Source organism: Hyaloscypha bicolor, assembly GCF_002865645.1.
Source record: "Hyaloscypha bicolor E unplaced genomic scaffold K444scaffold_117, whole genome shotgun sequence".
Taxonomy (NCBI): domain Eukaryota; kingdom Fungi; phylum Ascomycota; class Leotiomycetes; order Helotiales; family Hyaloscyphaceae; genus Hyaloscypha; species Hyaloscypha bicolor.
The window spans coordinates 2,585,663-2,600,472 of record NW_020194619.1 but is presented as its reverse complement, the minus strand read 5'-3'; the positions used below and the strand labels follow the sequence as shown (position 1 = coordinate 2,600,472).

Here is a 14,810-nt window from a genome sequence, read left to right as displayed (position 1 = left end):
ATAATTTTTTAGTTATTTTCTAATTTTAGTAAATAACCAAACGGCAAGCCTGCACCAGGAACCCGCGTTCTCGCATTGGGTAAGGTGTGTGCACGAGGCGCGCCGCCTTGGCAGAGTATGAGGATCGCGCGTCATCCTACAGTTTGCGTTCGCTGCTTTCTTCCATCCCTTTCTTTTCACACGAATTAACGACACGCTGCTCTGGATATCCGACTCGAAAAGTTTGCATTACTCCTCCTGCATGCACCTTGCGTTTGGTCCTTTTGCCCATCCTAGGTCCACCTGATTGGTCAGGCCGCAGCTAAGATTCATGCATCGAGCAGGATCCTCTAGAGAGTTCCTCTTTCTTCTAATCGCCGTAGACTCTTTGCGACTACGAGTACCTCAAGTCTCGGCCTTGTAGCGATCCCTCAGACGTTGAAACTTAGTCCTCGAAGATGGTATGCGTCATTTGCAACAGGTTCCAGGGCAGATGGAAAATTGGGAGCTCAACAGAATCCCAGAAACGACATGGAAACCGAAGCCACATCGTCCCCAGATTCACGTGGGATGAGATGCAGGCTTCGGCAAAGTCATGTTACTGCTGCAGCATCCTTGAATCTGGGTGCCGCGGGTGCTTTGATCAGCACGGGATCAAAGAGTCGGATATACTTCACGGAAGCCTCACATTCTTCTATCCACGTTCTACTGACACAGTGGATGAAGATGATGCGGGCAAGGAAATAGTCTTTCTGTTGGCAGATGGGCGACGTTTTGAAGTTGAACTATTTGCTTCCGAGAGCGATGATTGTCCCATTCCAGATTCATGGGACTACATACCCGTCTCAAGGAGAACGTCGCCCCGGACCGATTCTACGATAGCATTAGCTGCCATTAAGGCTTGGATCGGAGAATGCATCACCACCCACCACCCACCTGAAGGTTTATGTGGCTCTTCCAAGGGTTCGTATCTTCCAACACGAGTGGTAGACGTTGGCCTCGAGGACAGGACTGTGAAGCTGGTTGAACCGAAAGGGGCAAATGGCACTTACATCTGTCTCAGCCACTGCTGGGGGCACTCTGAAATCATTACAACTACCAAGTCGACATTTGAAGAACGCAAAAGGAGTATAGCCTGGGAAGAATTGTCGAACACTTTTCGGGATGCCATTTCCTTAACCAGGACACTCGGCTTCAAATACATTTGGATAGATTCTCTTTGCATCGTTCAAGATGATTCCAGAGATTGGGAGACTGAATCGGCTACAATGGCTTCCGTATACAGAAATAGTTATTTGACGATCGCCGCAACGCGTTCTGCCAACGGTCATGGCGGTCTTTTCTCGCGCACAGAAGATTTTGAGGTCTTCGGCAAGACTCCAGATGGGGAAGACTACTTTCTTTGCTTCCGAGAACGGATCGATCATCACATTGAGGTAGTTGGCTCAACCGACTCTACCATGCTGGATGAGATCGAGACCACGCCTAAGGCTTCGGGGCATTCGACTATGGCGTACCATCCTCTCCTGACCAGAGCATGGGTCTATCAAGAGCGCATGCTCTCGCCTCGTGTTCTCCACTTTGGCCAGTACGAAATCTTTTTCGAATGCAGATCAGCCATCCAGTGTGAATGTGGATCCATCCAATTTCACGGTTCAACTGGCGTATCCCCGAGGTCTTTGGTTAAAATTGAGTACGCCAATATACTCGGACTCTATGGTGAAGATTACGAGAAGCAATACCAAGCCGAGATCCAATACCAGGGCGCACGCTTGTGGCGTACTATGATCTGCTCATATGGGGCACTTCTATTAACGAAATCAAAAGATCGATTGCCTGCTATCGGAGGCTTGGCTAAAGAAATGGCTGATGTGAGGAAGTCGAGATACCTGGCCGGGCTTTGGGAAGATACACTTAACGACGATCTACTCTGGACAATTCGTACGACATCGAAGTATAAGAAACCAAGACCTTATCCTCGAAATGCTCCAACATGGTCTTGGCGAGCGTGGAGACGTGGCCCAGTTATTGGGACGAGATCCTCTTTTCCGTCGTGGAAGAGGATAGTTTCGAAGAACGATTACCTTATAAACATTTCAGCATGATCGAAAAATGTGAAGTCAGCTGGTCAGCGATCGACGAGTTCGGATCGATCGCTCACGGATCTCTCAAGATATCCGGTCTAGTAGCGAAGGGTATACTTGAACGCGAGGTAGAGATACACAACGACACAGAAAGTATCGTGCACTACGTATCTTTCCCAAACACGCGATTGGCTATGAAAACGGACTACCTTCTGGATCATGAAGGTCCCAGTCAGACGAGCCCCATGACCTCGGTCTTCTGTCTTCGCATGAGTCTTATACAAGAAGGTAATACAGACTACCTGATATCCCTTGTTTTGAAGAAGTCCCCTGGATTCCACAATTGTTTCGAGCGAATTGGTGCTCTGATAATCTCGGGTAGTCTACGCTCTGTAGATTCAAAAGGGGAAGTGTTTCGAACGGCAGATTTACAGACCGTACTCATCATTTAACTTTGCCCGCGTCTCGAATACTGTTTAACTATAGATTCCACTCAGTGTGTCAAATGATTAGATTAGATTAGATTAGATTAATGGGCATTAATCTAATCTAATCAAGGAAATTTACCATTAATCATATTCTAATCATAATCTAATCTGATTAATTTAATTAATGGAGCACGTGACTAGACACGTGATAGCGCTAGCCCTATCGGGAGCGCGCTTTACCGCATTAGGGCTACGGCCGCCTAGCGGCGGCCTGGGCCGCAGCTTACCAAGCTGTGAGGCACACAATAGCAGGGTGATGTACAAGTAGTCAAGGTAAGTAAGCTTTAGAGTGACGCTTGCAAGTGTAACTGATTTCCAAGAGTTGATTCTAACAAAAGACTAATTGATGCCCCTTTCCAAAGCTAGAAGCGTCTCCCTATATATTCCCTAGTGCTTAGCCAAGCGTGCGAAGCCCTTTACTTAATTAGGAAATGCGATCTTATGCAAGCTTTACCCAAAATAGGAAACTAGATCTATGATATCTAATACCTGTCCATATACTATTACGTGTGCCCCTCATAGATAATTAGTTTATTATTATAGAAAAGGAGTAATTAGTTAGTTCTTAGCTTAATTTAGATTTTTTTATTATAATATTATTAGTTAGTTATAAAGTTATTTAATAATTAATAAGTAAAAGTAAAGAAAAGTAAAAAAAGTCAAGAAACTCCGGTGTCACGTGATTAATCAAGCATTAATCAGATTAATCAAGATTAATTAATCTAATCTAATCAAAAAAAGTCTGAATCACGTTAATCATAATCTAATCACATTAATCAATTAATTAATCGATTAATTTGATTAACGTGATTAATCCTTTAATACACTGATTCCACCATTTGGCCTTAAACTAGAAGACCAACGATCAGTTTCTATAATGGAATTGAGTGTCTATAACGCCTATTTCTTCCCCTAACAATTCCCCAAATTTGAATCACGTGTAATTGCCTAATTGTTGCAGTAAATGCGGTTGTATTATAATATAATCGGATCTGGAAGGAAGAGAGGCATGGCGCGGAGGGCCAGAGCTTAATATTGAATTAGCTTAATAATAAAGCTAGGGTCACGTGCTTGCAATGTAAATCAAGTAAAACGTACTGAATTGACTACTGTTCTATAGTAGTAAGTAGCCTGTATATATAGCCCTGAACCCCCTAAGTCACATGTACTAAACCCCTAAACCAGAGAGCCTTATACTGAACCATTCAACCTTAGCTGAACCGATTTACCCTTACAGGGCATAATATACTCAGTAATAAGCCTATGGCTTAAGCCCCATTAGTATACAGCCCTTAAGGCTCTATTCCAGGGTTTACTAAGCCTATTAGGGGCCTGAGGCCCCTAATTTCAATACTTAAATACAGTAAGTGTGGTCACGTGAGGATAGGTCACGTGGCCAGCCTGCAGTTGCCTTGCAATACTGATACATTACTTAATCAGGCTCATAAGCATTGGGGCGGCTTGAGATTTTAATAACTCGGCTGCAGAAAACAGTAATTAAAACTTATTAAAGATAAGAGCCGGTTTACCGTTTAGTAATTAAAAAAAGTATTAATTCTCACTTCTTATATATATATTATATTACTATTATAGCTTAAAAATCTAATAAATATAGAGCTTTTACTAATTATTTAATTATATAATTATAATAATTATATTTACTTATATATGTTTTTATTTATTTCTTTTCTTATTATATTCTTAGTTTAAAATAATTAATTTTAAAGCTTTAATTTATATTTAATACTAAATTTTTATAATTAATAAATTACTATTAATAAAAGAAAGTCTAGCTATTAAGTAAGCTTTATTATAAGAATATTTAGCTTTTTAATTTAATTATATACTAATTAATATTATTATATTATTATAATTTTTAACTTCTTATTTAATAATTTCTTATATAATATAATATAAGGCATGTAATAGCAGGGTAATATATAAGTAGTTAAGGTAAGTAAGCTATAGAGTAATACTTATAAGTATAACTAATTCCAAGAATCGATTCTAATAAAAGACTAATTAATACCCCTTTCCAAAGCTAGGAGCGTCTCCCTATATATTCCCTAGTACTTAGCCAAGCCTGCAAAGCACTTTACTTAACTAGAAAATACAATCCCATATAATCCGTATAATTCCGATTGCCCGTATAATTCTGATTACAAGCTTTACCTAAAATAGGAAACTAGATCTATAATATCTAATACCTGTTTATATGCCATTATATATACCTATTATATTAATTCCCCCTCTGGGCCCTTATCCCCAAGAGGCCTAAGAGAACTGCAAATAGCTTTATAAATAATTCCCTGAAACCTTTCCGGCCATTGGTCCTCCCTAAAGACTCCCTATAATTGCCCTATTATTATGCTAGGTAATAGACTTAAGAATATAGTTTACTAACCCTGCCTAACTAATTCGCAAATTGCTTCTAGTAATTCCTTCTTATAAAGGTAGTACGAATATGGTATATACTATTAGGCAGAAAGCTCTTCCGGTCTTCTAATTAGTTTATAAATCCTAACTTAGCCTCTATTTATAAATAAATTATTACTCTATAGGCCTAAAAGCTTGGAAAAGTTAATCCGATCTTCTAGTTTATTTATAAATCCCTTTTTTGGAATTTTCTGAGTATTTCTAGTATAGAGCCGGTTCCGAATTTATAATTACTATTCGGAAAGAGGGTATTATAAAAAGGCCTCTTTTTTCCTACTAACTAACCTTTCTTTCCTTAACTATAATACTATACCTAGCTTCTTTTCGTCTCTTGCCTTTCTTCTTTAAGCCTTTTTTAAGCTTCTTTAAGCTTTATTTAAGCTTTATTTAAGCTTTATTTAAGTTTTCTTCTAATTTCCTCTTCTACTTCTTTATTTATTAAGATAAATACTTCTCTTAGTACTTATTAGCTTATTATTACCTGTTTAACTAATACTCTTATATCCTTAATTTGCCTTTACTATCTTTAATATTCTAAGAATATTACTAAGTTTCCCGACCTTATTTATATTAAAAGTAATAATTATTTAATATATAATTACTACTATTTCAAGAATAAGAAATATAATTCTATAAATTATAATTTCCTTTATTTATTTCCTATTCTAATACTATCTAAGGTTCTTTAAGTATATATAGTATAATTAAACTACTTTCTTTAAGCTATTAATATATATAAGCGTCTTTCTTATCTTTTACCTAAAAGAGAAAAGGCTATTACTATTCTTTTTCTATACTAAATAATATATATTTCTTATATTAAAGCTATTATTTAAGGCTAATAAATTCCCCTAATAATCTAAGAAATAGGTTAAGTAATTCTTACTAGCTTAGTATAAGTATAAAGTACTCTTAATAATATAATTAATATTTTTCGGTATTAAGTAAGCTTACTTTTTCCTTATTTCTTACTAATAACTAATAGTTTTATAAGCTAATTTACTATCTATTTCTTAAGAGAATTCTAATAAAAATAATAATAAGAATAATAGAGAATAGTTATAAGAATAGGGTATTTATAGGATATAGAAATTAGAGTTTTTAGAGTTCTTAATAATTTTTATATAGTTTTTCCAAAAATAAATATATAGTTTTTAATAGTTTCCTAATAAAAGTATTTATCTTTTATATCTCTATTTAGCTAATAGTATTATAATATTACTTTTTTTCAAGTATTCTTATAATTCTTAAGCTATATTCTTTAGATTACTTAGTAGTTCTTATATATTATTTACTAGTAAGTAGCTTTTCTAATAAATAATATTATGAGTACAAGATCTAGGGCCTAGAAGGCGTGGTTAGACTATCTCTATTTCGATAATTCAAAGCTAAAAAGAGAAGAGAATCCCGAAGGAGCCTCGGATCTAAATAATTGCAAGCTATATACGGGCCTATATACTAGCTTAAGCTCGGGGTTACGTATAATAATTAGGTAACTATAGATGCCTTACTTAGATACCAGATGCCTCTCTAGCTCTAGTCTAACCCCTACTAGTACCGTATATTATAATAACCGTAATATTATTTCCCCCCTTAAAGTAAGCTTGTCCCCGAGCTTTGAAAGTCTCTATTAAATTTCTAAGTTACAGGTTATATATTAAAGGCCAGGGCCTTTTATATATAATTTTAAAGGATTTCCGTCCGTATTATATGGTTCCGGTAATATATTATTCTTAGTATAGTCTAACTAATAGGAGAGATTCTAGAACGGTCCTAGCTATTCGGGATTCTTATTATAGAAGCTCTAAAAAGCTAGGGTACTATTACTTAATAAGAAAGCAGGATACTACTCCGGATCTGGATTCTATTCTTTCTACTAGACTCGGTACTTTAGTTTCCTATAAAGCAGTTTTACTACTTATATCTCTTGAACTTCGTATTCCGTTTCCCCGTCTTATAGTTCTAATAGTAGAGGCTCCGGATTTACTTATCCGGGAAGAGGGTTACCTGGGTCTTTATATAGCTTCTCTATATAGAATACCGGATATATTCTTATTAATTCCGGAAGCTTAAGCCTAAAGAAATATCTTACTTATTTCAGGATTTTATATAGTCTTTCTATTTAGTAAGCTAGCTTGTGGCTCGGATAATTATTCTTCTAGTACTTAGTAGTAATTCATACCTTGTCTCTTACTCCGAAGTCTACTAGTCGGCGGTATTTATTAGCTTAAGTAGTATAATATTCTTATACTTGTATTATATTCTCCTGTACCTTTTACTATAATTTATAGAGCCGTATTACTAGGGCCTTTGCCTCCTGTCTATTTAGCTCTTTCTTCGGAATACCTAATTATACTTGGGTTTCCTAGTTAAATAATATCCGTAGTTTATAGCCCTTCTTTATAAGAAACGGGGATTGGCCTATAGTCTTATAGACCAGAGCTGCCTGCTAGTAGTTAATTATTACTACCTATTTATTCTAATTATCCTAATAATAATTTATATAGAAACATAGCCGTTAGTCAAAGTACTAGTTAATAATCTCTGTCTGGCTATTAGTTTAGGGATGATTAGTAGTTAATAACTTGAGCTTTATACTAATATACTTATAGAACTCGCTCCAGAAATCCGATACAAACTAGGGGCCTTAATTAGATACTATAGTTTCCGGGATACTAACTTGGTAAACTATATAAGTAAGGAACAGGGGCGCTAACTCTTTAGCTATTACTATATCTCGGACAGGAATTATAATAGGGCACTTGCCTAGGCGATTAATAAAGATTACTATTATATTATATTTATTTCTATTCTCTAGGTACTTCTTGAAATCTACTAATATATATTGCCAGGGGCGGTCAGGAACTAGTAATAGATATAAGAGCCCTGGCTTCTTGTCTCTAGAAATATGGGATTATTGGCAGGTATAGTAGTTATTCCTATACCAATTAATATCTATACCTTGGCCTGGCTAGTAATAGCGGGCCTAAAGAAGCTATTAAAGCTTGGCTTGTCCTGGATATCTTATTAGAGGCTATATATATGCCTCCTGAATAAGGATAGTATATAAGGGTATCTCGGGTATTATTATACTATTAGGTATAAATAGTTTGCCATATTATAAAAAGAGGCTATTTTATAGTATCTAAGTGCCTTCCTTCTTATTTCTTGCCTTATCCCATAGCTTTTCTAGCTCTAGTAATTCTCGGTTCTTGCTTAATAGCTTATCTACTAGCTAGATACTATTATACTGGGTTTCTTCCTAAGCCGGGCTTATAAAGGCCTTAATTAGGGCTAACTAGAGATCCTATATAATATTATTATTAATCTTTTATTATAGGAGGAGAATTTGGATTTGGTAGGCTATTATTACCTTATCCTGGGTAGTTATATTCTCGTATTTCCTATTTAGGGCATCCGCTTATTTATTTGACTTATTTACCTAATATATAAGCTTAAAATAATAGCGGGACAGATATTTTATCTAGTAAGCTTATCTTACTAAGAGCTTCTTTATAGTTATAAAGTACTCGAGGGCTTAATAGTCTAAGTAAATTATAAAGGGTACTTTTTATAGGCCTTCTAGCTTTGCTTATTATTTGGTTAAAGAGAGAATAATAGTAAGTATCTCTTTATTATAGATATTATAGTTTAGCTCTATTAACTATATAGTTTTAGAGAAGAATACTACCGGATACTAGAGTTCTATCTAGGGGTCTTGCTATAAGAGAATACTGGCTATAACTCTATTTAATATATTCGTCTTAACTATAGTAGGGAAATTCGGGTTATAGTAGTATAGAATTAGTACCGAGAATATAGCTTGCTTTAGCTTAGTAAAATCTTCTTAATACTAATCTGTCTACTTAAACGGAACTCTCTTATATATTAGAGCTATTAGGGGCTTTGCTATATGGCCGTATTCCGTAATAAAGTACTAATAAAAGTTATAAAAACCTAGAAAGCCTTATATTTCTTTAACTATCTTTAGTAATTACTAGTTCTTAATAATTACTATCTTGTCTGGATTTACTTTAATACCTCTAGTAAAGATAATAAAGCCTAGGTACTTTATACGAGTAATCTTAAACTCTAATTTCTTAATATTTACTTAGAGGCCGGTATCCCGTAATTACTAAAGGATCTTTTATATATAGTCTTTATATTTTAGGGAATTATCTGAGTAAATTAGAATATTATTTAAGTAAGCTATATAAAAGATATTAAGGTAATTAAAGAGGATATTATTTATATATCTCTAATATATAGCAGGGCCATTAGTTAGGCCTTCCCAAAGGATCTTATACTTATAGGCCCTATATCTTATACGGAATATTATAAGTTCTTCTAATTCTGGGTCTATTTGGATCTAATAGAATACTTACTAAATATCTAGCTTTATATAGACCTTGGCTTAAGCTAGCCATATAAGGGTCTTATAAATAAGGGAAAGAGAATAATAGTCTTTCTATATTAAGTTATTTAGCTTATAATAATTAATATAGAATCAGAGAGCTCTATTAGCCTTCTTTATAAAGAGGATTGGAGATATAAAAGGGGACTGGCTTGGCTTAATAAAGCCCCGTTAGAGGTTCTCTTTAAGAAAGCACTTGACTTTCTATAGCTTATAAGTTAACTATTAATAGAGCGGGAAATACCCTAGGCTCTCTGGGCCTTTGGGATTATTAATCTAAATCTTGTAATTATATAGTTAATATGGGAATAAGATATTTAATACTTCCTTTAAGAAGATATCTATAAAATCCTTGAACTTCTCTAGTAAGACTCTTACTAGCTATTATAGCTCCGTCTTTCCTGGCTATTACTTACCCGGAACGAACTTGTCCTCTTACTATAATTCTAGCTCTTTATTAATCTCGAAAAATAATATTATAAAGAAAAGGTTCTCCTTCTTCTATAAGTTTATCTAGAAAGCGGCCGGCAAAATGCCTGTAATATTAACCGAGAGTCTCGACTAGATCTTATGGCTTTCCTTTAGATAGTATAATTTTAATATTTCTATCTCTGGCTTGGGAGAAACTTCTATATTTCCTAAAGCCACTTATATTTCTCTATAATATTAAACTTAATTCTTTTACTATATATGGCTTTCTGAGCCCGGCTTAGGAAAAGAATAAGGGGGTTTCTTTTTTATAAGCTAAGGTCTCCAGAACTTATTTATAGCTATAGCTTTATTTCTTTTATTTATATTTTCTTAGTACTAGTTACTTTTCCCAGGTTTCAAGTTCTTATATATAATAATTAGGATCTTATCCTAATTCTTCTTTCTAGGCTAATTATCTAGCCAGATTAATCTTCTATTCTTATAATTAATTAGGATACTAGTACTTACGAATTACTATTATCCCAAAATTATATTATACTCGCCTAGCCCTATAACTAGTATAGGTACTAGGACCCTCCATTTATTAATTAAGAGTATAAGCTTAATATAGTAAGTAATAGGTACGGCCTGCTTACTATTAAACCCTCTTATATTATAGGGTAATACTAATTAAGTAGGCTTAATATCTAGAAATTATTTAATTATTTTTATAAACTTGGAATTAATAAAAGTATATCTATTTATTCCGGTATTAATAAGAGAAGAAGTCTTAATACCTAATCTATTATTACTAATTATATAAGAGAGTATAAATGCTTTATTTTCTAGTAGCTGGCTCAAATCAACTTTTGCTATATCTATATAATATGGCCCTAAAAAGAAGACTTCCTTTAGGGGTCCTTATTTCCCTGTTCTATATCCTTGAATAACTTACTTATAGTAAGTACCGCTAGCTTGGCCGCCAAAACTTGCTTTATATATTCTATTTTAGGCTCTGGATAGTTCCTAGATATATAACCAAATCTATTATAGTTATAGTACTTGAGATCTGAGGATCCGGGCTTTAAGGTAATAGGCTTGTCTATTACTAGGGTCTTGGGAGCGGGCTTTATATAAGGGGCACTTTCTGGGCTTGGCTTGTTTATATCTTTATTAGCTTTCTTAGATATCTGTTTTTTCTTTTTATAGTAAGCTCGGATCTACTAGTTATTCGTAGTATAGTATTATATAAACTCCGTAGTATGAATGGCCGGATTATTATAGTATATAGCTATGGCCTTTTAGAGCTTTCAGGTAAGCTTATTATTCAGATTATTCTTAAAGTTCTACGAGTTAATATTTCCGTCTGCTATATATTTTAGGAATAGGGTATAGAATTCCTGAAAGGTCTGGCCCTTCTTTATAAATAGTTCCTTAAATACTTACCGAGTATTATACTCCTTATTCGGATCGCCATATAGCTTCTCTAGATAGGTATATAGTTCCCTAATAGTCTCGTATATATATTAATTATCCTGGTTTAGGCAGAGAGAGATTAGTATAAGGGTATGGCTACTTATATAGCCGGATATATAAATGATCTTGAGGTCTTCTATCTAATAGGTATTAGAGTTATTATAGAGCTTATTCTTGATCTAAACTAACTAATTATTAAAGGTAATACTATTCTTAGTTATACTTTTGAAAATAAGAGAGTTAGGAAGTTTAACTAAGTATCTATTTTCTAAAGTAGGGGAACCGGTTATTCCGGCAGGCTATATAATAAGCTTCTCAATAATGGCTTTATTCTTTTATAGGGCTTGCTTGATTTCTCTTAGCTAATTATAATAATTCTTGCTATAGGCAAGAATATTATATATCTTTAGAATTAGCTTAATAATCTCTTTATATAAAGCCTCTGGGTTCCGAAATAACTCTTGGAACTCTGCCTTTAATAAGGCAGGTTCCTCTTCTTCCTCTATTCTCTGGAAGAAAGTATCTCTTCTATTATAAATATTAATAGGATACTCGGACCCCTTAGGAGACTTAATAAGAGGCTCTAGTTTATCTTCTGGTAATATACTAGTAGTATCTTATACTATAGCTTCTTCTGACTTGCCTAGTTATTCCGGGACTTGCTTTCTTATAGATCTTCGTTTAGTAGTAAGGTTACTGGCCTATCCGCTTACCTGGCCGGTCTAGGGCTTTCTTGCCTAGTTATTCTAGGGCTTTCTTTTATTCTAATATTAGTTAACCGATTCGGGAGTAGCTATAGTATATTGCGTTTATACTTGTCGAAAACCAATTAGATAGGTATTATTTAAATCCTCTATAGGATTAAGAAATAGGTAAGCTTTGAATTATATTACGAGTATAAGATCTAGGGCCTAGAAGGCATAATTAGACTATCTCTATTTCAATAATTTAAAGCTAAAGAGAGAAGAGGATCCCGAAGGAGCCTCGGATCTAAATAATCGCGAGCTATATACGGGCCTATATACTAGCTCAAGCTCGGGGTTACATGCAATAATCAGGTAACTATAGATGCCTCGCTTAGATACCAGATGCCTCTCTAGTTCTAGTCTAATCCCTACTAGTACCGTATATTATAATAACTATAATAAATAAGATATTTCCTTTCTTTTCTATTCTTCTTATAGGCTATAATAAATTTTATCTTGAATTCTTTTTTACTCTTAATCTTAACTAGTTCTGGTTTTACTATAATACTAGTTTATAGGTATTATAGTTCTAAAAAAGAAATATAGAAAATATTATAGATCTAATATAATAGTAATAATTCCAAATAATATATCTATTTATATATTCTTATAATTTCTAGAACTTTAAAGAAACCGAGATATTTATTTACTAGCTTTATATTAGATTATAGCTATTAAATATTCTTTATATAAAGTATAACTTTATTATATATATTAAATTCCTTATTAATATATTTCTTATTATAGTACTTTTTTTATATATTTATTACTTCTTATTATTATTTCTCTAGTATCTCTTATTTTATTTAAATCCTCTATATTCTTTCCTATATTACTAATACTCCTCTTTCTGAAATATTATTCTTAATATATAATTTAATACTAGAATAGAATCTATATAATATATAGAATAGAGAAATTCTTATTATTAAATATATAAAGTTATTATATATGAATTTTATAAGAATAAGCTTTATTACTTAGTTATCTTACTAATAGCTAGTATAATATCTTAAATACTATTCCAGAGTTTGGTTTAGATTCTTTATTTATTTATTAGTTTATAAATAGAATACTATATTTAGTTATTATTAAACCTTTAAGTAGAAGTATAGACTTAACTAGAACTTGCTTATAAAAACAGATTTTCTATTAGAGATTATACCCGCAAATATACTAAAGTCTTTAATAATATAATATATAAATAGCTTTACTAACTCAGGAGCCGAGATTTCCTTAGTAATTGGAATATATTATATTATTTTTATATATCTATTAATAATAATAAGTATAAAATTATATACTTTATTATAAAACCTAGAAAAGAATAGCCCTATAATAAAGTCTATAGTAATTTCTTACTATGGCTTAGAGAAGAAGAAGAATAAACTAAATATATTATATAGCAAATATCTTTTTATCTTAGTCTATTAATATATAGAGCAAGTTCTAATATAGTCTTTTATATTCTTTTTTATACTTTACTAAAAGTATTTTCTCTAAAAGATTTCTAGTATCTTACTAGTACTAAAATACCTATCTATAGAATTATTATAGTTAGCTTATAGTAATTCTTCTTTAAAAGCCGGCTTATTTAGTATATAAATAGTATCCCGATATTTAAATAACCCAGATATATTAAGTTCTTAAGTCTTAATAGCTCTAATAGAGGTTCCCTTTAAAAACTATTTATACTACTAGTATTATACTAATAGATCGAGCCTTTAGTACTATAATAATAATTTAAATAATATCTCTCTATTTTCCTTATATACTATTTTGGATCTAGCTATCTATATAGCTAGAATCCGTAGTATATACTATTTATAACTAGCTATACTAGTAATAGGCTTAAGTAATAGTATCTCTAGTATTATTTTATTACTAAAATAGATTTCCCTTTCGGAATTCCTTAGTATCTTACTAATTAAGAAGTATCTATTTTCTTTTTTCTGGGCCTTAAATTATAGTATTATAGGAATAGTATAATATTCTATTACTATTATTTATAGGACTTTCTATTCTATATTCTATAGCTTATTATAAAATATAAGTAATAAAGTATTTTTATTTATATCTATTATAAAATCTGGCCTTTTTAATAGCCTATTAGTAAGATTACTATATTCTGGCTAGTATTCTAAAATAAAATCAAAAATAGCTAGCTTTTTTACTTATCTTATTTATTAACTATTTAGTTTTCTCTTAGTTATAAAGTATTTTAAGTTATTATAATCTGTTTTAATAATAATAGTATACCGGATATATATTAGGTAATACTACTAGATACGAAATACTAAAATAATAGCTAAGAGCTCAGAATTATATATCTTATACCTGCTTTTAATTATAGTTATTTTCTTTAAATAAAAGGCAATAAAGTATTACCTGGCTTCTGCTCTTTTACTAAAGAACTAGGAAATTATACCTATAATTATAAATTCTGAAATATTTATTTCTATATAAATTTTTAAGACTAGATTAAAATAATAAAGAATTAGTACTATTATAAATATAATTTATAGTTCCTTAAAAGCCCTATCTACCTTATCTATTTAGCTAAAATAATATTATGGGTTTCTACTAGTTTTTAATAAATTAGTTAACTCTTTTACTACCCTAAAGTATTTATAGATAAACCTTTAGTAGAAGTTAGTAAAACCCAGAAATACTTAGACTTCTTGGATATTATTCTTTAGGGCTAGCTATTTCCTAATAGCTATAACCCTACTAGCTTCTATTTCTATACTATCTGAGCTAATTATAAACCCTAGAA

At 32.3% G+C, this 14,810-nt stretch overlaps 1 protein-coding gene across 1 annotated transcript; it reads left to right on the top strand.

The window, feature by feature from the left end:
- Nucleotides 1-437: 437 nt before the first annotated feature.
- On the top strand, nucleotides 438-2,459 carry K444DRAFT_665774 (HET-domain-containing protein; the record flags this gene model as incomplete). The annotated part of the gene is made up of 3 exons (XM_024887113.1): nucleotides 438-1,933; nucleotides 2,005-2,351; nucleotides 2,446-2,459. The coding sequence occupies 3 exons, from the start codon at nucleotides 438-440 to the stop codon at nucleotides 2,457-2,459; spliced, it is 1,857 nt and encodes a 618-aa protein (XP_024734329.1).
- Between the last annotated feature and the right edge of the window lie 12,351 nt (nucleotides 2,460-14,810).